Genomic DNA, 22,650 nt, shown 5'->3' with positions numbered 1-22,650 from the left:
AACTGTATAGAAATCTCTTCTTCACTCCCTTCAAAGCCAAAAAAAAAAAAAAAAAACAATAACCAGCTAGCTGCACAGCGGTTTTAATCATCATGTCTTCTTCTCTCTTCCTCTCATCATTAGCCCCTCAGTCTCCTCATCATCGCCATCACCACTGCTACTCCTACTCCTTCTCAAGCCACCCGCCAACCCCACCAAAACCACCCTCCACCTCGAAGATCAAACCGAGAAGAAAGCGAAAGAAGACTAAAGAGCAAGCTAGGCCGTTAGATTTAGACTAGAGAAGATGGGTTCACTCAAGAAGAAGAAACCCTACCTACCATCCGTTTCCAGTAATCTATTCTGAATACCGATCGAAGGGTTAGCTAGGGTCAAGATCTTCTTCTTGGATCTCGATATATGCTAGCAGCAGATTTTGATGTTAGTTTCTTCTCTCTTCTTCATCTATCTCTTGGGGAATTGAAGCGTTGTGGTCCGATTGTTTGCTGCATCAAGCAAATCTACACAAGTTTGAGTGCTTTCGTACGTCTGTTTGTACAATGATTTGCTTTTTTAATTTTGTTGGTATATCGATCTGAATTGAATTCGTGAGAGTCTCGGGACTCATATATACCTAGTAAGTATGTTTGGGCTTTGGTTTAGTTGATTGAATAATAGGATCCTATCATTTGTGTTTGTGTTCTTTGTGTTCCTTGTGTTCCTTGTGTTCTTTGTGTTGTGTGCTTGTGCTGTAAAAAAAGAAAAAAAAGAAGAACATTCAATATACATATCATGTACGTTCAATTCCTCTCTCTCTCTCTCTCTCTCTCTCTCTCTCTCTCTCTCTCTCTCTCTCTCTCTCTCTCTTTGTTGAGTTAAATATCAAAGACGTCTATGGTTGTTGATCCTGACTGTATATACCAATGGTGTGCATTTCTTTAAAGGCAACAACAGGTAGAGATCTGAAATTCCATTTGCATGTACCACAATGAACATATATTAATGTCGTTTTGTATCATATATGAGTAGCTCAATTGATACAGAAGCTCATTTCGACCTATGATATGTGTGAAGATTTGAGTAGCCTAATTGAGTCCTCTCAATAAAAACATATCTGTGTTTCAAAATTTTCCATATATAATTATATGTTACAAAGTCATTCTTTATAATTTCTCCTTCCGCTGGGCAACTATCTTGGATACCTGATCATGAGCATATATGACAGCCGATCCATTTAATTTTTCCGCTCAATCTTCACATCTAGGATGGACTGTAAGTAGGGCTGGCTGGAAGAAATTATTTACTTGTCTGTAATAATAATATGAATTAATTTTTATCTCACACAATATTCAGTTGGTAGACTATGGATGTGTGCGTTTTTCAAATTTTGAACAATTCAAAATCAATTGGTTATAGGTATTGGAGAGGTTTATAGTATTATATATTTGTCGAGAAAGAACACAATTCGCCGGAAAAAATCTATCCCACGAAAGGAATTCTCAACAATTTCATATGCTTTTTGTATAATTAAGAAAACAGAATAATTTATGAAGTAACCATAAGCTTTTAACTCAAATCAAGGCAGAGAGACACGTCACACAGCCAAATCAGACTCCCTATAATTAATTATTTGATGAAGGCTTGAAGCCAAGTTTTCATTTCTTGGCGTAAAGAAAGCTCGAACCGCCAACGTTGGGCTGCTCCTGCTGCTGTCTCTTTTCACTTGATTTTGACTTTGACTTTGTTGTTTGGGCCTTGTATTATCTTTGGTGGGCTTTAGGAGACCTCGGCCCTTATCTTTTTATGGTGCAATTTTTCTTTTTCTTTTTCTTTTCATAAATAATTTTATGTGCAACTTTAATTATGTCTCTTGCAAATATGTGATAAAATGCAATTATTATTTATTTATTTACCGAAGAAAACACCGTCCTTTCCTTTCTTTACATTTTCATTCCTTTTTCTTTTTTAATTATTTAATTTAGTTTTTGGTCTTTCGTTTGAAAAGAGGGTCAAAAGACTGGAGACTTTGAGAGTGTCCAGTAATCCGACGTCTCATATTGGTCCGATCAAATAAAATTTTGGGGCCGACCATCTTCCCAAGTTCGCCGTTGTCATCGTTTTCATTTCATTTCGACCCAAAAACACACCAAACTCAAACTCTCTCTCTCTCTCTCTCTCTCTCTCTCTCTCTCTCTCTCTCTGTAACCCTAATTGCTCGCCATAAGTTGCAGACAAACAGACGATTATCAATCTTCTTGAGTTTCGCTTTGGCTGGCATCGGCAATGAGATTAGGGTTTCTGCAGCGGTGATGCCTCGTTTACCAGCCGTCACAGTCGTGGTACAAGCCTGATTAGCTGATTGATAACCTAGGGTTTCAGATTCGAAAATATGTCAGGGACTTCGAGGGGCCAAGTTACCATTACGCTTGGGCGTGGTGGCCAGGTATCTAATCCACTATACCTCATTAAGCTTGCAATATGATCTTTCATTGCTTCCTTATGCAACTTATCCAATTTCTCATTTTCTGTATTATATGTATGTGTATGTACAACTTTTTCTTTGGGATTCATAAAACTGAATAAGTCTACATTTTTAGTTAGTGAAAAGAAAGAAACTAAAGCAACATGAATTGAAGGAATTGAATTTTCAACATTCACTTGTATTTACTCAATTATATCAGCAACTGCTAGGAAGGTTAGGTTTTTCCCTGGTTTTGGTGTCCATGAAAGTGCAATGACTTGTATCACCATTTGACAGGTAGTGAAGAGGGCAGTTTCCGGGTCTGATGGTTCTTTATCTGATTCTCTGCCTGCAGCTGGGACCAAGCGGTCTGTTAGAGATAGGTTAGGAGGTAATGTAGATGGTGCTTTCTCGCATGGAAGCCTACACAACAGCAACAAACGGTATGCCCTTCATTACTTTTCAAGTTCTATTATTATTGTTTTTAGAAAGATACTGTTGCTTTGAATGTTGCCATGTCTGACTCAGAGCTTCTCCTGGTGCCTTTTATAATGTAAATTATACTATTGATACAAAATTAAATAACATGTGAGTTACATTGAAATATTGGTATAAGTCGCAGGCAATATGTATGACTGTCGGCAATGGAGCTAGAATGTTTTGATGTCTATATTGTTTTACATCCTATGAGCATAGAAGTCCCCAGCCAAAGTCAAATTTATGGTCTTATTTTACCTTGCAGCCAGCGAGGAGATTATGGTGTGTCAAGTTTGAACTCCAATGGTTTTGATGGTAATAAGCTTACTCCGGAGCAATTGTAATATCGCTGCATTACTGCATTACTGTATTTCTGAATTAATTTCCAATTTCTAACCTATCTGCCTTTAAATCACCAAGATGCGCGCATTGGTAAAGGTGACCTCCGATTTAAACTCATGCAAAAGAATGCGTTTAGACGAGCTCAGAGTGATGATGATCAGAGGCGTGGGGACCTTCGTGAGAAGCTTTCAAAGGCAGTTCAGCGACCTTCTACTGGCCTTGACCCACGGCAGCGCTTGCCCGAACTAAAGGAGACTGGTGCCATGGCTCGAATCCCTTCTACGAGAAGTGCAGATGATTTGCCGCATGTGGACTCGTTGAGAAATTCTTATTCCCCTTGGACACTGGACCATTTAAGACGAAGATCCCCAGATAGAGTTATAGTCACTTCTAGGGGCCTCTCCCCACAGAGGAATCCTGAAGAATTGCAGAGAAGGCCACTAAACAGGGCATTTGATGATGTCAGATCGGTTCCATATATGAGCAAAGATGTTCTAGATGCTACAAGGCCCGCAAATGCTGCTCCTTTCATGTCTAATCCTCCATTGCCTCCTGGATCTGTGAAGCCTGTGGCCCCACCTCCACCCCATTTGAGCCAACTTCCTCCATTGAGCAGCATTGTACAGAAAAGTTCATACGTGGTACATGCTACTTGCCTTTTGCTATTGGCTTTTATCTTTTGGTGTATTGAGTTAAAACTCAAGTGCAGCTTATTTTGTGGATAGCTAATTGGTGGTTACTGCTTATTATTTTGTTAATGGGATTTGCTTCTATTATATATCCAGATAAGCTTTGTGCTTGTAGCTGTATGTCCATGCAGAAACTCATTAAACTTGTTTATGCTTATAGGTCCAATTTATGTTTTCATGTATGCTAATCTTACTAGCTGAGCTGACTAGGCATTCTTGAAAGTTTGAAAATTGAAGTAGGATGGCACTTGAGTTTTACATAGATGGTCTGCCTCAAGCTTTTCCCCCACATCCTACAATTAGAAGCATCTCTTTCTTTCATGTTGGAGCTGTGCCCTGTCTGCATGATGAAAAAAAGAGTAGGCCTGTGTCTTGGAGATACAAGGAAATTAAGTACTTTACTATGGTTGTATCTTGAAGTTTTTTAAGCTCTGTAATTATAATTACCTAAGTGTTGGCTACGTATCAAATTACATATTCTTGTCTCTCTACCTCAAAATGGTATTCTGCCATAGAACATGTATAATTTGACATGGTTCACCATTGGATTAATAGCCATCCCAGTTATGGGTCCTATTACTAACTTTTGTGCTAGTCATTTGTTTGTTTCAACTTTCATTTATTAATATTAGCTAGTTTTAACCATAATGAAGTGGTGGAAAAATATTTCCCAACTTTTCTTTTTTAAATTTTAGAAATTTACTTCAATCTGCTGATTTTTATAATTTTTTTTTATAATTTTTAATTTTTCTCCCCTTTTCTGGGTATTTATTGTTTGTAGGGTGATGAACAACAGACTGTAGATGGCTTGCTACAGACGCTGGGGTTGGGAAAATATGCCATCATTTTTAAGGCAGAGGAAGTATGTTGCTTGTTATCTTTGTTTTTACTATTTTATTGTCCTTGGTTATTCATTAGGTTACGTTAAGTGATAAAAGGAAGAACAAATTGTGATAGGGTTTTACAAGTTGCTTTAGTGGTGTATAACCATACTTAGTGGAGGCATTGTTTTATAACTATGTAAGGGGTCATTTGGTTGTAAGATCCAACATTAGGAATTTGAGCATTATATCTAAAGTCTATTAGTGAAAAATTGTGTGCTTATCGAATAATATGTGAAACCGTTTAGCTTTTATCAGACACACTCATATAGCTTACTTTGGAGTTTTGGTGGGCTTATAAGCTTGCTGTGGACGAGTAATTGTTTTGCTACCTTTTCTCTGATTCAGCTTATAATTGATATATCTGATCTTCCACAGATTGATATGACTGCATTGAAGCAGATGGGAGAAAATGATCTCAAAGAGCTGGGAATACCTATGGTATTTACATTTTCCCCGTTTTCTGTTCTTTTCCTTTTAATTTGCTTTATCAACGCGGTCCAACTTGGTGTTTTATGGTTGTGTTGCTTAATCCTGCATAATTAGTCATGAAGTTTTGCGTGTTACTGGTGGTGAATGTACTATAAGTTGTCATATTTTGTCCTTATGGAGATTGATTTTGTTGCAGGGACCAAGGAAGAAGATTCTTCTTGCTCTCTTGCCCCGTTCCAAGCGGCCACCGGCGATACGTTGAAAGTCAAGATATCTTAGGGACCATCAGTTACTTTTCTATGATTGAAAGCTCATATTAGAAAGCCCCTTTTTTTTTTTTTTTTTCATGAAATGATTCTGATGTACTTGCTCTCAATTAGGGTTATAAAGCGGCCCTTCATCCAGTTGTCACATTTTAAATCTAAGATGTGAACGTTGTTGGTTTTACGGTAATTGATGGCACCAGAAAATTTTGAGATGTAGAATACCCTATTCTTTTCTTTTTCTTTTCCCCCTTTTGAACTGGAAAATGTTAATTGCCTTCCATATATGAGCACGAAGAACATTTTATGCTTAAAATTTTGTAAAAGCAAAATGGTCATACTGTAGCGTTTTAATCGTCAATGTCCACCCTACCCCTTCGGCTGAGTGCTGAAGCTGAGATATGATATGAGAAAAGGAAGATAAAATAAAAGGCTTTCAAATTTTAGTTTCCTCCAAAGTCACATTATTGAATTAAATAGACTTTCTTTCTGCCGAGAAAGTAAGCGAAGTAGTTGTTACACCTACGCTCACAAAATAATGTGTCCTATTTTTGGGCACAGTCGCCTCATCCACCAAGAAGCTTCTTTGGGAAGAATAATGTTTTCAAGAGACTTGAAAGCATTAATTATTGAAATCTCAACAGTTTGCTAAGGTTTTTAGCTCTCTTTCCATAAACATTAGATGTTGATTCTTGGCATTCCACCTGATATACACATTAAATTTGAATTAGATGGCTTACGTGGTAATTTGACAAATAATAGAGTTTTACATTCCATTTGACATGTCGAATTAAAATATTATTTTATTTGTTATTATATAATATGTTTATTGATTTATTACTTTCTAGGCACATTAATTGAAAATAAATAATGAAATAACATCACAAAGTCAAATAGGCAAAAGTACCATCATGAAAGAGAAATGTTATCCCATGTAGGATTTAACATTTTGGTCGGAATGAGTCTTAGCTATTTTTTCTACATGTTAAAAATGCCATGTTGGAGTTAGCTTCTCCATTGGAGATGCTCTTAGTTGTTTTAAAACGGCACACTCTCTCCTTAGCCTCTTGCACTTCACTTAGAGCATCTCCAAGGGAGATGTCAAATGTTAAATTTGAATTTGATGGCTTATGTGACAATTTGACACTTAAGAAAAAATTCAACTCCACCCAAAATGCCAAATGCCATATTATTTTATTATATTTTAAAAAGCAAATGTGGCCCATATGACGCATAAAGTTTTAAAAGAGAGTAAATAATAGTAGGGTCCATGATTAAAAAAATATTAAAAACATATTTGACATTAAGCTTTTTGATATGTTATTTTTGACATATCTCATCTAGCCTTCAAATTCATGTAGATTTGACTACTCAGTTGGAGCAAATTTAACCTTTAATTTTTGCCATTTCATGTCCATGTGGCAATTTGACATATCAATTGGAGATGCTCTTATAAGTGCATAAAAAATTATCAAGTATTCAGTTTGAAGAGCATACTGCTAAAACGGGAGTTCCAAATTCAACCATTTGACCCATCTTTTCACCATACTGCTTAAGGTAAACCAGTTCTCTGGTTGGATTTTCTGTTCTAAACATCCCGAATCTACATGAACTTCAACTTATATTCAAAGTTCTGTTTTGCTTCTATCTTGTATCCTAGATATAATAAACTTTTTCCCTAGATATAAATATTGTAACTACACACTAGGTCAAGTGATAAATATGTTTATTTGGTTTTGTTCTTTGCCCTCTCTGTGTACAAAATTCAATCAACATCTTTTTTTATTTTTATTTTTATTTTATCTTTCTCTCAAATCCAACACCATTGCTCAACCTTCATTTCGTACTTGGCTCAGTCAAGCCATGACCACATTTGTGGCCACTTTTGCATTAGAGGTAAATCATTCGGTTGATTACTGTGGGTGCTTTAAAGAGAAACGCAAGCCCTGCAACTATATAATAGCGATTTACATGTGAGAGCTAATTATATCAGTAAGGCTTATACCATGTATGCTTGTCATTAAATTTCTTGCGAGCATGTATCAAGTGAGACAATTTATTTACCTTCTCCTTTTTTGATTGTGATTGGGTTTTGGTGTGTACTCAACACATTCATTCCCTTGTATGTCTCGGCTATAATTGTGGGTATGTGTTGTATTCCTGTCATTATTGCCTTCTTGATAAGGAAAAGGATTAATAGAGATATAAAGGAAAATGGATTGGTTGTTGAAGTTTAACGTGAAGGAAATGTTGCAGTTCAATCTACACTTGAAGAGACTATCCTACAACAACTTATTTGAACAATCTTCTCACCCTCCAGCTTGAGGTAAACTAGTTCTCTGCTTAGATTTTCATTCTGAACCTCTCGAATATGCAGGAACTTCAATGTGTCTTCAATGTTCTATTTTGCTTCTATTATGGATCCTAGATATAATAAACTTTTCCCCTAGATATAAACATTGTAACAAAAAAAAAAATTAAATAAAAAATAAAAAAGGCTCGATTGGGCCTGTAGGTTTAGCCCACTGGATGTGTCCGGTCCATGACCTATGATATTCATGAGGTATTTAATTACACAAATACGTCATTTATAATTTTTACAAGTCCAATGCCTCACTCACTCCCCACCGAATGTCCCTTCACTTCTCTCCCTTACTCTCATAAAACGGCACATTCGAGCTTTTAACCTCACCGGCTCAGCTCTAAGTTCTCAGTATCAAGCTGAACTGCCTCTCAGGCCTCATTCCCTACCTCTCTAACTCCACTCTCCAACTTTTATTCCTCTCTTACAACAACTTACATGGCAACTTTTCCTTCTTCGTAACCTTGATTTTCAACCTTTACCTTCTTAATATGTCCTAAAACAACTTATTCGGTGAGATTTTCTCGACGGTCAACCATTTGAACAACCCTCTCATTCTTTGACTTGAGGTAAATAGGTTCTCTGATTGGATTTCATTTTACAAACCTTCTGATTCTTCAGGAACTTCAATGTATCTTCAATGTTCTGTTTTTCTTATATTATGGATCGTAGGTATTAATAAAAAATTTCCCCTGAATATTAAGTTTGATTATCATTAGTGTTAGTAATCATATGTCTCCCTTATTTATTTCAAACGCGGCACCCAAAATGAAAAAGAAAAAGAACACATGGCACGTACCGATCAATCTATCTCAATCACTTTTCTCCTTCACTCTCCCCACATGGGTCGTTAGATGTCATAACCTCGCTGGCTCATCTCCAAGTTCTTAGTCTCTAGCGGAACCACCTTTCACGCCCCATTATTGACATCTCCAACCTCACTGTTATCTCAATTACATAAACCTTAAAACCCTTGACTTTTCTCCCTCAACAATAGCAACACTCGACTTCTCTCTCTCAATAATGCCAATACCCACTCTATTATTGCTCTTAACTCTTGTTCGTGCCTCTCCTCATCATCAAACCCAGATTTAGAGCCTTTACTTGTATTCAAATTAAGGGCAGACACATCCAAGGGGCTCACTAATTGTTATAAGAGCACCGACTTTTGCAGCTAGTTCGGAGTTTTGTAAAACCAAAACCACTGGGTCCCAACCTTTCTAACCTCACAAAACTCCAAATCATTTTTCTTCCCACAACTAGTTATTCGGCGACTTTCCCTTCACCATAACAAAACTTTTCAATCCTTAACGACTCGATCTGTCCTACGATAAGTTCTCGGGCAAGATTCTGTGGAGGCTCAATCATTTGACCAATTTGCTCACTCTTCAGCTCGACTTTAACTGTTTCTCTGGTTCCATTTCCTTCCCGAGGCTTCCCAATCTAAAGGTGTTCAATGTCTCGTCTAACCTATTGAGCGGCAAAGTACCCAATTCTTTGTTGGGTTTCCAAGAATCATGCTTCACCCAAAACAGCTGTCTGTTTAAAGAACTACGATTCAAGCATTTGTCATGCCCTCAACAATCGGGAAAGAGAGGAGTCTACCATGTCCATTGTCTTCAACCTTATTGGGGTTGTTATCATTTTTTGGGATAGTATTATACTATTACACCAATATGATCGACTACTCTGTAAGGAGTTGCCTCCAGATATTCTAAGATTGTAGGTTTAATGACTTCAATCACAGTTGACTGACTGGTTCTATTTGTGATTTGCTCTTTGCAAAATGGAGGTAGGGATTTACAAGTCTTGCTGGAGCTCTTGTTGAGAACAACACAATACGGAATATACATCTGAAGTTAGTGCACCCTCCTCCTTTTTCTTATATAATACAATTTCTGGTTTATATGTACCGTTTGTTTGTTTGTATTGCTTGGCTGTGGCTATTCTTGAGCACACTAAGTTAAAAATTCTATTGTAGTGGTACTTAACTTCTATTCTTTTTAGAAATTCTGATGTCATTTTATTATTTTTTATAGTGGCAATTATGGTGGTGCCCTGGGGGCCAATGCTTTAGCGAAAGGACTTGAGGGGAACAAGTCTTTAAGGGTACATGTTTCGTCACTTCCACTCTTTTTCTGTTTTGCATTGAGACAAATTAATTTACCACTCTATGTTGATGATCCCTCAGAATTTTGTATAAATTTCGAAGGTATTTTACATCCTCTGTTAACTGGAAAATACAAGTAGTTGGATAGCTGAACTGACTATGTAATAAGAAGCCTTAAAAAGACATTCAGTCACAATGGATTCACAAAATCTGCTCTTCATCAACACTTTTAAAGATTGACAAAACCCTATTTAGTGTTGCAAAAAATGGTGTTCATTATTCTTCTTTGATATGTCACAATATTGTTGCATATAAATAGATGAGTTCGCAACAGAATGGACTAAGTTCTTTATTGTAAGGGATCTGAGGTTAATAGCTATGTTATATATGCAGGAACTTCATTTGCATGGAAATTCTATTGGAGATGAAGGAGTGGCTGCTTTGATGTCAGGTTTATCATTACATAAAGGTTTGCATTTCACTATATCAATTGCCAACGTTAGTGATGCATAATGCATATGAATAGTTTTCCTTGTTCTACATCAGTTATTGAGCTATTTTATTTTATTTTTTCAACAATTGATCTGATATGCATATTTGCTCAGGTAAACTTACACTTCTAGATATTGGCAACAACTCTTTTAGTGCAAAAGGCGCCTTTCATGTTGGTGGATATGTCAAAAAGACCAAGAGCTTGTTATGGTTGAACGTTTACATGAATGATATAGGTGATGAGGTATAGTATTTTCAAGTTGTTATAACCATTTCTGCCTCACACTTATGCGAACTCGTACTTTTATTTGGTTCCCTGTTCATTGGTTAAAATCACTTAACATAGAATATTTAGGATTTTTGTATGTGAAATTAGATTGATGGATCAAGTCCTCCATTAAGTGTCGTTTCAAGGTTGTCAGCTTGCTTTGAACTACTGCTACTGCGACAACTATCACTGTTGGGTTTCCAAGAATCATGCTTCACCCAAAACAGCTGTCTGTTTAAAGAACTACGATTCAAGCATTTGTCATGCCCTCAACAATCGGGAAAGAGAGGAGTCTACCATGTCCATTGTCTTCAACCTCATTGGGGTTGTTATCATTTTTTTGGATAGTATTATACTATTACACCTTCATGAATATATACACCAGATTACGGTAGGAAACATCAAGAACAGATAAGTGACATTTTTTGGTAGTTAAATCATTAAAAAGAAAAAAATTAATTGATGTAATCGTTATTTTAACTTATGTGGAGGAAAAAAATTATAAATACTTACTAAACATTTTTGGCTTAATAGGCATAAGTTTTTTGGTTCTTATGGTTATAAGAGCTTATGCGAAGGAAAGTAATTGTCAATCCTTACGAAAATTTTATAACTGAATAGACATATCAAGCATTTTGGTTCTTACGTTTATTAGAACATATGTGAAGGAAAGTAATTATTTTAGTAGTTTTTCTGAAATGTTAAAATAAAATTAGCACTTATTAACTAAAAATAAAAAATAAATTTGTAACAAAAGATAAAAATATTAATAATAATTAAAAAAAAAGGCCCGATCATCCAAACCCATATAGGCCCAGTAAATGACCATTGATATTCATGAAGCATTTAATTTAATTAATGCCCACATCAATACGTTACTTACAAGTTTTACAAACTCAATACCTCAGTCACTCACCTCTTAGTGACATCTTTTGGTAATTTAATCATTAGAAAGAAAAAAAATTAATTGATGTCATGGTTATTACAACTTATGTGGAGGAAAAAAAAATTGTAAATGCTTACTAAATTTTTATGACTCAATATACATATAAGTTTTTTAGTTCTTATGGTTATTAGAACTTATGCGAAGGAAAGTAATTGTAGATACTTATGAAAATTTTATGACTCTAGACATATCAAGCATTTTGGTTCTTAAGATTATTAAAACTTATGTAGAAGAAAGTAATTATCTTATTAGCTACAAACAAAAAACTTATTTGTAACAAAAGATTAAAAGAAATTTAGGAAAAAAACATGGCCCAACCACGGCCGGGGACGACAAGCCCATATAGGCCCGGTAAATGACTTTTGATATTCATGAAGCATTTAATTTGATTAATGCCTACGCAAATACCTCATTTACAAGTTTTACAAGCTCAATACCTCACTCACTCACCTCTAAGTGGCCCTTCACTTCTCTCCCTCATTCTCTCCACACGGGTCGTTCGAGGTCATTACCTCACTCGCTCATCTCCAAGTTCTCAATTTGTAGCGGTACCACCTATCAGGCCTCATTATTGACCTCTCCAACCTCACTGCTATCTCAATCACATAAAATCTAAAACTCTTGACTTTTCTCCCTCAACAATAGCAATACTCAACTTCTCTCCGTCAACAATGGCAATACCCACTTTATTATTGCTCATAATTCTTGTTAATGCCTTTCTTCATCATCAAACCCAGATTTAGAGTCATTACTTGCATTCAAATCAAGGGCAGACACATCCAAGAGGCTTACCAATTTGAATAGGAGCACCGACTTTTGCAGATAGTAGGGAGTTTTGTAAAACCGAAACCCCTGGGTCTGGAGCCTCAATTGGAATGATCTCAGTCTACATGACTCTTTTGAGTCTCTAACGTTGTTGGATAACCTTTGAATTCTCAATCTTAAGAGGAACCACTTCTTATGGCTAATTCCTAACCCTTCTAACCTCACAAGACTCCAAATCATTTTTCTCTCCCACAACTAGTTATTCGGCGACTTTCCCTACATCATAACAAAACTTTTCAATCCTCACCGATCGACTTGATCTGTCCTACAACAAGTTCTCGGGCATGATTAAGTGAAGGCTCAATCATTTGACCAATCTGCTCACTCTTCAGCTCGACGTTAACCGTTTCTCTAGTTACATTTCTTTCCCGAGGCTTTCCAATCTGAAGCTGTTCAATGTCTCGTCTAACCTACTGATCGGCAAAGTACCCAATTCTTTGTTGGGTTTTCCAGAATCGTGCTTCACCCAAAACAGCTGTCTGTATGAAAAACTACGATTCAAACATTATCCTGCCCTCAACAATCGTGAAAGAGAGGAGTCTACTATGTCCATAGTCTTCAACCTTATTGGGGTTGCTATCATTTTTGGGCAAGTATTATACTATTACATCTTCAGGAATATATACACCAGATTGCGGTAAGCAATATGAAGAACAGATAAGTGACATCTTTTGATAGTTTAATCATTAGAAAGAAAAAAAATTAATTGATGTAATAGTTATTACAACTTATGTGGAGCAAAGAAATACTTACCAAATTTTTTTGACTCAATAGACATATAAGTTTTTTGATTCTTATGATTATTAGAACATAAAATAGACATATCAAGCATTTTGGTTATTATGTTTATTAGAACATATGTGGAGAAAAGTAATTATCTTACTAGTTTCCTGAAATGTTAAAATAAAATTAGCACTAATTAGCTAAAAATCAAAAATATCTTTGTAACGAAAGATGAAAAAAAATATTAGGAAAAAAAAAAGGACCGACCACGAACGAGCCCGGCAAACCCATATGAGCCCGGTAAATGACCTTTGATATTTATGAATCATTTAATTTGATTAATGCTTGTACTAATACCTCATTTACAAGTATTACAATCTCAATACCTCACTCACTCACCTCTTAGTGACATCTTTTGAAAGTTTAATCATTAGAAAGAAAATAAATTAATTGATGTCATAGTTATTAACTTATGTGGGGAAAAAAATTGTAAATGCTTACCAAATTTTTATGACTCAATAGACGTATAAGTATTTTGGTTTTTACGGTTATTAGAACTTATGTGGAATAAAGTAATTGTAGATGCTTATGAAAATTTTATGACTCACATATTAAGCATTTTGGTTATTAGGATTATTAAAGTTTATGTGGAGGAAATTAATTATACTGTAATGTTAAAATAAAATTAACACTTCTTAGCTAAAAATAAAAAAACATAATTGTAACAAAAGATTTTAAAAAAAAATTATGAAAAAAAAGGCCCAACCACGTCCGGGCCCGACATGCCCATACAACACCTCATTTAAAAGTTTTACAAACTCAATACCTCACTCACTCACCTATAATTGACCTTTCACTGCTCTCCCTTACTATCCCCACACGGGTTGTTTGAGGTCATAATCTCGCTCGCTCATCTCCAAGTTCTCAGTCTCTCATGGAACAACCTTGCCACATTATTGACCTCTAAAACCTCACTGCTATCTTAATCACATAAATCAAAAAACCCTCAACTTTTCTCCCTCAACAATGGCAATACCCACTATATTATTGCTCTAAATTCTTGTTCATACCTCTTCAATCTCATTGCTTTTCAACTCATCATTATCTCCTACAACAACTTTTCCCGTAACTTTACTGTCTCCATAAGCTTTATTGTTCAACTTTAACTTCTCACTAGGTCAAATGATATATATATTCTCTGTGTACAAAATTTAATCAACTTCTTTTAATTTTTTTTTCTCATCTCCATCATCATCGCTCAACCTGTACTTGTTTTCAAATCAAGGACATACACATCCAAGAGGCTCACCAATTGTTACCGACTTTTGCCACTAGTTCGGAGTTTTGTAAAACAAAAACCACCGGGTATGGAGCCTCAATTGGGAAGATCTCAGTCTACACGATTCTTTCGAGCCACTAACATTGTTGGATAACCTTTGGGTTTTCAATCTTAAGGGGAACTACTTCTTAGTGCCATTTCCCAACCTTTCTAACCTCACAACACTCCAAATTATTTTCCTCTCCCACAACTAGTTATTCCGCTACTTTCCCTTCATCATAACTTATTTTTTTAATCCTCACCGACTCAATCTGTCATACAACAAGTTATCGGGAGAGATTCCGTGGAAGCTCAATCATTTGACCAATATGCTCACTCTTTAGCTCGACGTTAACCGTTTCTCTGGTTCCATTTCCTTCCTGAGGCTTCCCAATCTGAAGGAGTTCAATGTCTCGTCTAACCTACGGACCGGCAAAGTACCCAATTCTTTGTAAAGTTTCCCATAATCGTGCTTCACTCAAAACAGTTGTCTGTCTGAAGAACTGCGATTCAAACATTGGTCCTGCCCTTAACAAACGGGAAAGAGAGGAGTCTACCATGTCCATAGTTTCTCATTGGGGTTGTTATCATTTTTTTATTGTTGCTAGTATTATACTATTACATGTTCAAGAATATATGCACTTATTAGCTAAAATGTTACTTCAGACAGATAGTAATTATCTTACTAGATTTCCTAAAATGTTAAAATAAAATAAGCACTTATTAGCTAAAAACCAAAAACATATATGTAACAAAAGATTATAAATAGAAAATATAAAAAAACTCGACAACGATCGAGCCCGGCATACCCATATAGGCCCGGAAAATGACCTTTGATATTCACGAAGCATTTAATTTGATTACTAACCATAACAATACCTCATTTACAAGTTTTACAAGCTCAATGCCTCACTCACTCACCTCTGACCTTCTCTCCCTCACTCACCCCACACAGGTCATTCGAGGTTATAACCTCGCTCGCTTATCTCCAAGTTCTTCGTCTCTCATGGAACAACCTCTCACGCCCCATTATTGACCTCTACAACCTCACTGCTATCTTAATCATATAAATAATAAAACCCTTGACTTTTCTCCCTCAACAATGGCAATACTCGACTTCTCTCCCTCAACAATAGCAATACCCACTATATTATTGCTCTAAACTCTTGTTCATACCTTTTCAATCTCACTGCTCTCCAACTCATCATTATCTCCTACAACAAATTTTTCCGCAACTTTACCTTCTCCATAAGCTTTATTGTTCAACTTTAACTTCTCACTAGTTCAAATGATATATATATTCTCTGTGTACAAAATTTAATCAACTTCTTTAATTTTTTTTTTCTCATCTCCATCATCATCGCTCAACCTTTACTTGTTTTTAAATCAAGGACATACACATCCAAGAGGCTCACCAATTGTTATAAGAGCACCGACTTTTGCCGCTAGTTCGGAGTTTTGTAAAATAAAAACCACCAGGTATGGAGCCTCAATTGGGAAGATCTCAGTCGACACGATTCTTTCGAGCCACTAACATTGTTGGATAACCTTTGAGTTTTCAATCTTAAGGGGAACTACTTCTTAGTGCCATTTTCCAACCTTTCTAACCTCACAACACTCCAAATTATTTTCCTCTCCCACAACTAGTTATTCCGCTACTTTCCCTTCATCATAACTTATTTTTTAATCCTCACCGACTCAATATGTCCTACAACAAGTTCTCGGGCAAGATTCCGTGGAGGCTCAATCATTTGACCAATATGCTCACTCTTTAGCTCGACGTTAACCGTTTCTCTGGTTCCATTTCCTTCCTGAGGCTTCCCAATCTGAAGGTGTTCAATGTCTCGTCTAACCTACGGACCGGCAAAGTACCCAATTCTTTGTAAAGTTTTCCAGAATTGTGCTTCACTCAAAACAGTTGTCTGTCTGAAGAACTGCAATTCAAACATTGGTCATGTCCTTAACAAATAGGAAAGAGAGGAGTCTACCATATCCATAGTCTTCAACCTCATTGGGGTTGTTATCATTTTTTTGTTGTTGCTAGTATTATACTATTACATGTTCAGGAATATATGCACCAAATTGCGATAGGCAACATGAAGAACCGATGAGTGACACCTTTTTGTAGTTTAATCATTAGAAGAAAAAAAAATTAATTGTTGTAATGGTCATTACAACTTATATGGAGGAAAGAAATTGTACATACTTACCAAACTTTTTTGACTCAATAGACATATAAGTTTTTTTGTTCTTATAGTTCTTAGAAAATATGCGGAGGAAAGTAATTATCAATCCTGATGAAAATTTTATGACTTAATAAACATATCAAGCATTTTGATTATTATGTTTATTAGAACATATGTGGAGAAAAGTAATTATCTTACTAGATTTCCTGAAATGTTAAAATAAAATAAGCACTTAATAGCTAAAAACCAAAAACATATTTATAACAAAAGATGGAAAAAAAAAAAAAAAAAAGGCCTGACAACGATCGAGCCCGGCATATCCTTATAGGCCCGGTAAATGACCTTTGATCTTCATGAAGCATTTAATTTGATTAATATCTATAACAATACCTCATTTACAAGTTTTACAAGCTTAATACCTCACTCACTCACCTCTGAGTGACCCTTCACTTCTCTCCCTCACTCACCCCACACAGGTCGTTCAAGGTCATAACCTTACTCGCTCATCTCCAAGTTCTCAGTCTCTCATGGAACCACCTCTCACGCCCCATTATGAACCTCTACAACCTTACTACTATCTTAATCACGTAAATCCTAAAATCCTTGACTTTTCTCCTTCAACAATGGCAATACGCAACTTCTCTCCCTCAACAATGGCAGTACCCACTATATTATTGCTATAAACTCTTGTTCATACCTCTTCAATCTCATTGCTCTCCAACTCATCATCCTCTCCTACAACTTTTTTTCGCAACTTTACCATCTTCATAAGCTCTATTGTTTAACTTTAACTGCTCACTAGGTCAAATGATATATATATATATATATATTCTCTGTGTACAAAATTTAATCAACTTCTTTTATTTTTTTTCTCTCATCTCCATCATCATCGTTCAACCTTCATTTCGTACTTGACTCAATCAAGCCATGACCACATTTGTGGCTACTTTTGCATTTGAGGTAAATCCTCCGGATTATTACTTTGAGTACTTTAAAGAGAAATGCAAGCCCTGGAACTATATAATAGCAATTTATATCTGGAAGCTAATAACATGTATGCTTGTCATCAAATTTCTCGTGAGCATGTATCGAGTGAGACAATTTGTTTACCTTCTCATTCTTTGTCTTGTGATTGGGTTTTGGTGCGTACTCAACACATTCCTTTATATGTATCGGCTGTAATTGTTGGTATGTTTTTTATTCCTGTCATTATTGCCTTCTTGATAAGGAAGAAGATTGACAGAGATAAAAAGGAAACTGGAGTTGTTGAAGTTTAACGTGAAGAAAATGTTGAAATTCAAGCTGCACTTGAAGAGACTGTCCTATAACAACTTATTCGGCGAGATTCGCTCGAAAGTCAACCATTTGAACAATTTTCTCTTCCTCCAGCTTGAGGTGAACAAATCCAATGCCTCACTCATTACCTACTGAGTGTACCTTCACTTCTCTCCCTTACTTTCCCAAAATGACTCGTTCGAGCCCTTAACCTCGCCGGCTCAGCTATGAGTTCTCAGTATCAAGTGTAACTGCCTCTCATGCCTTATTCCCTACCTCTCTAACGTCATCATTCCCCAACTCCTCTTCCTCTCTTACAACGACTTACATGTCAACTTTTCCTTCTTAGTAACCTTGATTTTCTCCTTTACCTTATTCATATGTCTTACAACAACTTATCTTATGCGATTCCCTCGACAGTCAACCATTTGAACAATCCTCTCATACTCTGCGTGAGGTAAATAGGTTCTTTGGTTGGATTTCCGTTTTGAACCTCCCGATTCTGCAGGAACTTCAATGTATCTTCAATGTTATGTTTTTCTTATATTATAGATCCTATATATAATTAAAAAAATATTTCCCCTGAATATGAAGTTTGATTATCATTAGTGTTAGTAATCATATGTTGCTCCTATTTATTTCAGACATGATGCCCAAAATGAATTAGAAAAAGAAGCCCACGACATGTATTGATCAATCCACCTCAATCACATAAACCCTAAAACTCTCTACTTTTCTCCATCAACAATGGCAATACTCGACTTCTCTCCCTCAACAATGACAATACGCACTCTATTATTACTCTTAACTCTTGTTCATGTCTATCCTCATCATAAAACCCAGATTTAGAGCATTTACTTGCATTCAAATCAAGAGTAGACACATCCAAGATGCTCACCAATTGGAATAGGAGCACCGACTTTTGCAGCTAGTTCGGAGTTTTGTAAAATCGAAATCACCGGATCCGGAGCCTCAATTGGGAAGATCTCAGTCTATACAACATTTGAGCTTCTAACGTTGTTGGATAACCTTTGGGTTCTCAATCTTAAGGGGAACCACCTCTTAGGGCCAATTTCCAACCCTTTTAACCTAACAAGACTCCAAATCATTTTCCTCTCCCATAACTAGTTATTCGGCGACTTTTCCTTCACCATAACAAAACTTTTCAATCTTCACCGACTTGATCTGCCCTACAACAAGTTATTGGGTGAGATTCCGTAGAGGTTTAATCATTTGACCAATCTGCTCACTCTTCAGCTCTACGTTAACCGTTTATCTGATTCCATTTCCTTCTTGAGGCTTTCTAATCTTAAGGTGTTCAATGCCTCGTCTAACCTATTGTGTGGTAAAGTACCCAGTTCTTTGTTGGGTTTTCTATAATCGTGCTTCACCCAAAGAAACTGTCTGTTTGAAGAACTGCTATTCAATCATTGGTCATGCCCTCAGCAATCAGGAAAGACAGGAGTCTACAATGTCCATTGTCTTCAACGTCATTCGGGTTGTTATCTTTTTTCTTTTTTTTTTGTCGCTAGTATTATACCATTACATCTTCAAGAATATATGTACCAAACCTTTATGACTTAATAGACATATAAGTTTTTTTGTTCTTATGATTATTAGAACTTGTGCGGAAGAAAGTAATTGTAAATCCTTATGAAAATTTTATGACTCAATAGACATATCAAGCATTTTTTTTCTTTTGGTTATTAGAACTTATGTGGAGGAAAGTAATTATCTTATTAGTTTTCATGAAATGTTAAAATAAAATTCGCACTTATTATCTCAAATCCAAAAACATATTTGTAACAAAAGATAAAAAAAGAATTAGGAAAAAAAAGAGGCCCGACCATGACCGGGCCCGACAAGCCCATATTGGACCGGTAAATGACCTTTGATATTCATGAAGCATTTAATTTGAATAATGCACACACCAATACCTCATTTACAAGTTTTACAAGCTCAATGCCTCACTCACTCACCTCTGGGTGACCCTTCACTTCTCTCCCTCACTCTCTCCACACGGGTCATTTGAGGTCATAAGCTTGCTGGCTCATCTCTAAGTTCTCAATTTATAGCGAACCCACCTCTCACTCCCCATTTATGACCTCTTCAACCTCACTGCTCTCCAACTTATCTTCCTTTCCTACAACAACTTCTCCCGCAACTTTCCCGTCTCCGTAACCTCGATTGTTCGACTTTAACTACACACTAGGTCAAGTGATATATATATTCTCTCTATGTACGAAATTTAATCAACTTTTTTTTTTGTTCTCTCATCTCCATCAGCATCGCTCAACCTTCATTTCGTACTTGGCTCAGTCAAGTCATGACCACATTTGTGGCCACTTTTGCATTTGAGGTAAATCCTCTGGCTTATTACTTTGAGTGCTTTAAAGAGAAATGCAAACTCTGCAACTATATGATAGCGATTTAATGTGATAGCTAATTATATCAGTAATGCTTATAACATGTCTGCTTGTCATTAAATTTCTCGTGAGCATGTATCAAGTGAGACAATTTGTTTATCTTCTCCTTCTTTATCTTGTGATTGAATTTTAGTGTGTACTCAGCACATTCCTTCTTTTATATGTCTCGGCTATAATTGTTAGTATGTGTTGTATTCTTGTCATTATTGCCTTCTTTATAAGAAAGAAGATAGGCAGAGATAAAGAGGAAACTGGAGTGGTTGAAACAAACGAAGACGAACATGAAGTCACCACGTCTGACTGAGGCGCTAGAGTTAGGGTTTTTTTGGGCATGAAGAGATTACAGATGACTTGTTGTAGAATAGCCACAACGACGGCAAAAACACCGAGAAATGGTGGCTAGGGTTGATGAGGGGGTATAGGGCGTATGGGGTAGGTTGGGTTGGGAAGGGGGAGAGAGAACGAGGGAGTTTTTTATTTTTTTTATTTTTTTATTTAAAATAATGTTATTTTGTTTTATTTTATGGTTTTAAATTTTTTTTTTAAAAGATATAAAAGTATGTTATTAACTATGGTTTACACATGGACGTGTCAAGTTTTTAAAATGGTGGTGAGGGTATACCTTGAGTTAAATTGGTGAGCAAAAATGCTCCCCTCAACAAGAGGACGAAGCTATAATCTAATCGTGAATTTGATTGAAGTGTAAATTGAAGAAGAAGAAAAAGGCATATAGGGCCCTTAGATGATGCCTTATATCTTAATTGTTGGATCAAATTAACCAATTTGATCTAACGGACCAATTTGATCCAACGGTTAAGAGATAGAACCTCATCTAAGAGCCTTAGATAAGCCCTCATTATAGAATTCTTGTTAGTAAGTAATGGTAGTGTGCATTTTCTTTAATGGGCTTTTGCAATTTGCAAACCGAAAGTCCATGGACTAACTTTGTAAGATTATAAAATATAAAAAAAGGAGAAATCTTAAAATCTCATCGACCAATTAGGAGTGGGCACAGTTTCACTTATAAGTGCTTAAAAAATGATTAAATATTCAATTTAAAGTACATACAAGTAAAGCGCGACTTCTAAATTTAGCTACCGTGAAACAATCATGTATGCATTTCCTTATGGTAGGGCTTTCTGTGGTCAATGAATTTCATGCGATATGCAGCCTCTAAAGAAGTCAACCTTGTACTACTCTTGAAGCAGATTTAAAATTACATATTTAATTTATGGAAAATATTGTACCTAAAGAAAATACATCTTTCGACCAAAACATCCACAGCTTGTTGCGAAGTTTCTTATCTAATTATCATTTCTGACTTTACAGCTTCCAAGTAAAATCCAACACAACTTTACTAGGATTGTGCAATGAATATAGTTGAAAATTATTAAGGCATGTGTTTTATTGTTCGGGCTCCACTAAATATATGCAGATAAGTTTAATTTCCCAAACTGCCTCTTTCCTCGAAATTACTAAGCCGGCATCAAATTGGACTAAACATTGTTAATTACTTCCCATTCTTTTCACTTAATTATGGGGTGACAAACTTTCTAACCACTATTATCTCTTTAATCTTGTATGTTAATTGGTTAATTTTGTAGAGCAGGTAGCCACGCAGATTATTTTGTAGTAATTAATTCCAAAGGCCTTGGATTCAAATTAAAAAAGAAAACCAACCATCTCAGCTATATGCATAAAAGGAACAGAAGCTACCATATGCATAATGCATGCATCTGTACTTTGCTATATATCATTATACAAAGACTGAGATAGTACATATGAATGTCCTTCTCTCATTTAACTTTTGTAGTTATAATCTTAAATAAAACTAGTGGTAATGATGGTTTGCTGCCTCAGTCAAATTTGGCTTTCTCTTGTGGATTGATAAAATATTGAGATTAGTTTGGAGATTAGTCCAGAAGGGAAGCAAAGATGGAGTGGATTGGAAATAGGGTTTTCTTTTGGGGGAGGTTGCTTGTGGTAGGGGCCACCATTTTATGATCCTATGTCAAGCTATCAACCCTTATAGGGGATAAATGAAATGGAATTAGATAAAATCAATCAATCAAACCAACCCACCATATGCATATATATATATATATATATATATATATAATCAAATCCAATTATATCTTCTTCCCTCCCTCATGGCCTCATTTTATTCCACATGTTAAGATATTGAAAATGGTTGA

General features: G+C 35.9%; 2 protein-coding genes across 2 annotated transcripts; both read left to right on the top strand.

Annotated features, from left to right (window-relative positions):
- On the top strand, positions 1,909 to 5,834 carry LOC18793257. The gene is made up of 7 exons (XM_007227402.2): positions 1,909 to 2,422; positions 2,738 to 2,883; positions 3,183 to 3,232; positions 3,338 to 3,900; positions 4,730 to 4,810; positions 5,208 to 5,270; positions 5,458 to 5,834. The coding sequence occupies exons 1-7, from the start codon at positions 2,369 to 2,371 to the stop codon at positions 5,521 to 5,523; spliced, it is 1,023 nt and encodes a 340-aa protein (XP_007227464.1). The 5' UTR covers positions 1,909 to 2,368; the 3' UTR covers positions 5,524 to 5,834.
- LOC109947041 (protein NLRC3-like) lies at positions 9,563 to 10,738 on the top strand. Its single transcript, XM_020556397.1, has 5 exons — positions 9,563 to 9,577; positions 9,683 to 9,744; positions 9,926 to 9,995; positions 10,390 to 10,465; positions 10,602 to 10,738. Exons 1-5 carry the CDS (start codon positions 9,563 to 9,565, stop codon positions 10,736 to 10,738), a joined length of 360 nt encoding a protein of 119 aa, XP_020411986.1.

Source organism: Prunus persica, chromosome G1, assembly GCF_000346465.2.
Source record: "Prunus persica cultivar Lovell chromosome G1, Prunus_persica_NCBIv2, whole genome shotgun sequence".
In the NCBI taxonomy this organism is placed as follows: domain Eukaryota; kingdom Viridiplantae; phylum Streptophyta; class Magnoliopsida; order Rosales; family Rosaceae; genus Prunus; species Prunus persica.
The sequence above is the reverse complement of the archived record's forward strand: the minus strand, read 5'-3'. Positions and strand labels throughout refer to the sequence as shown.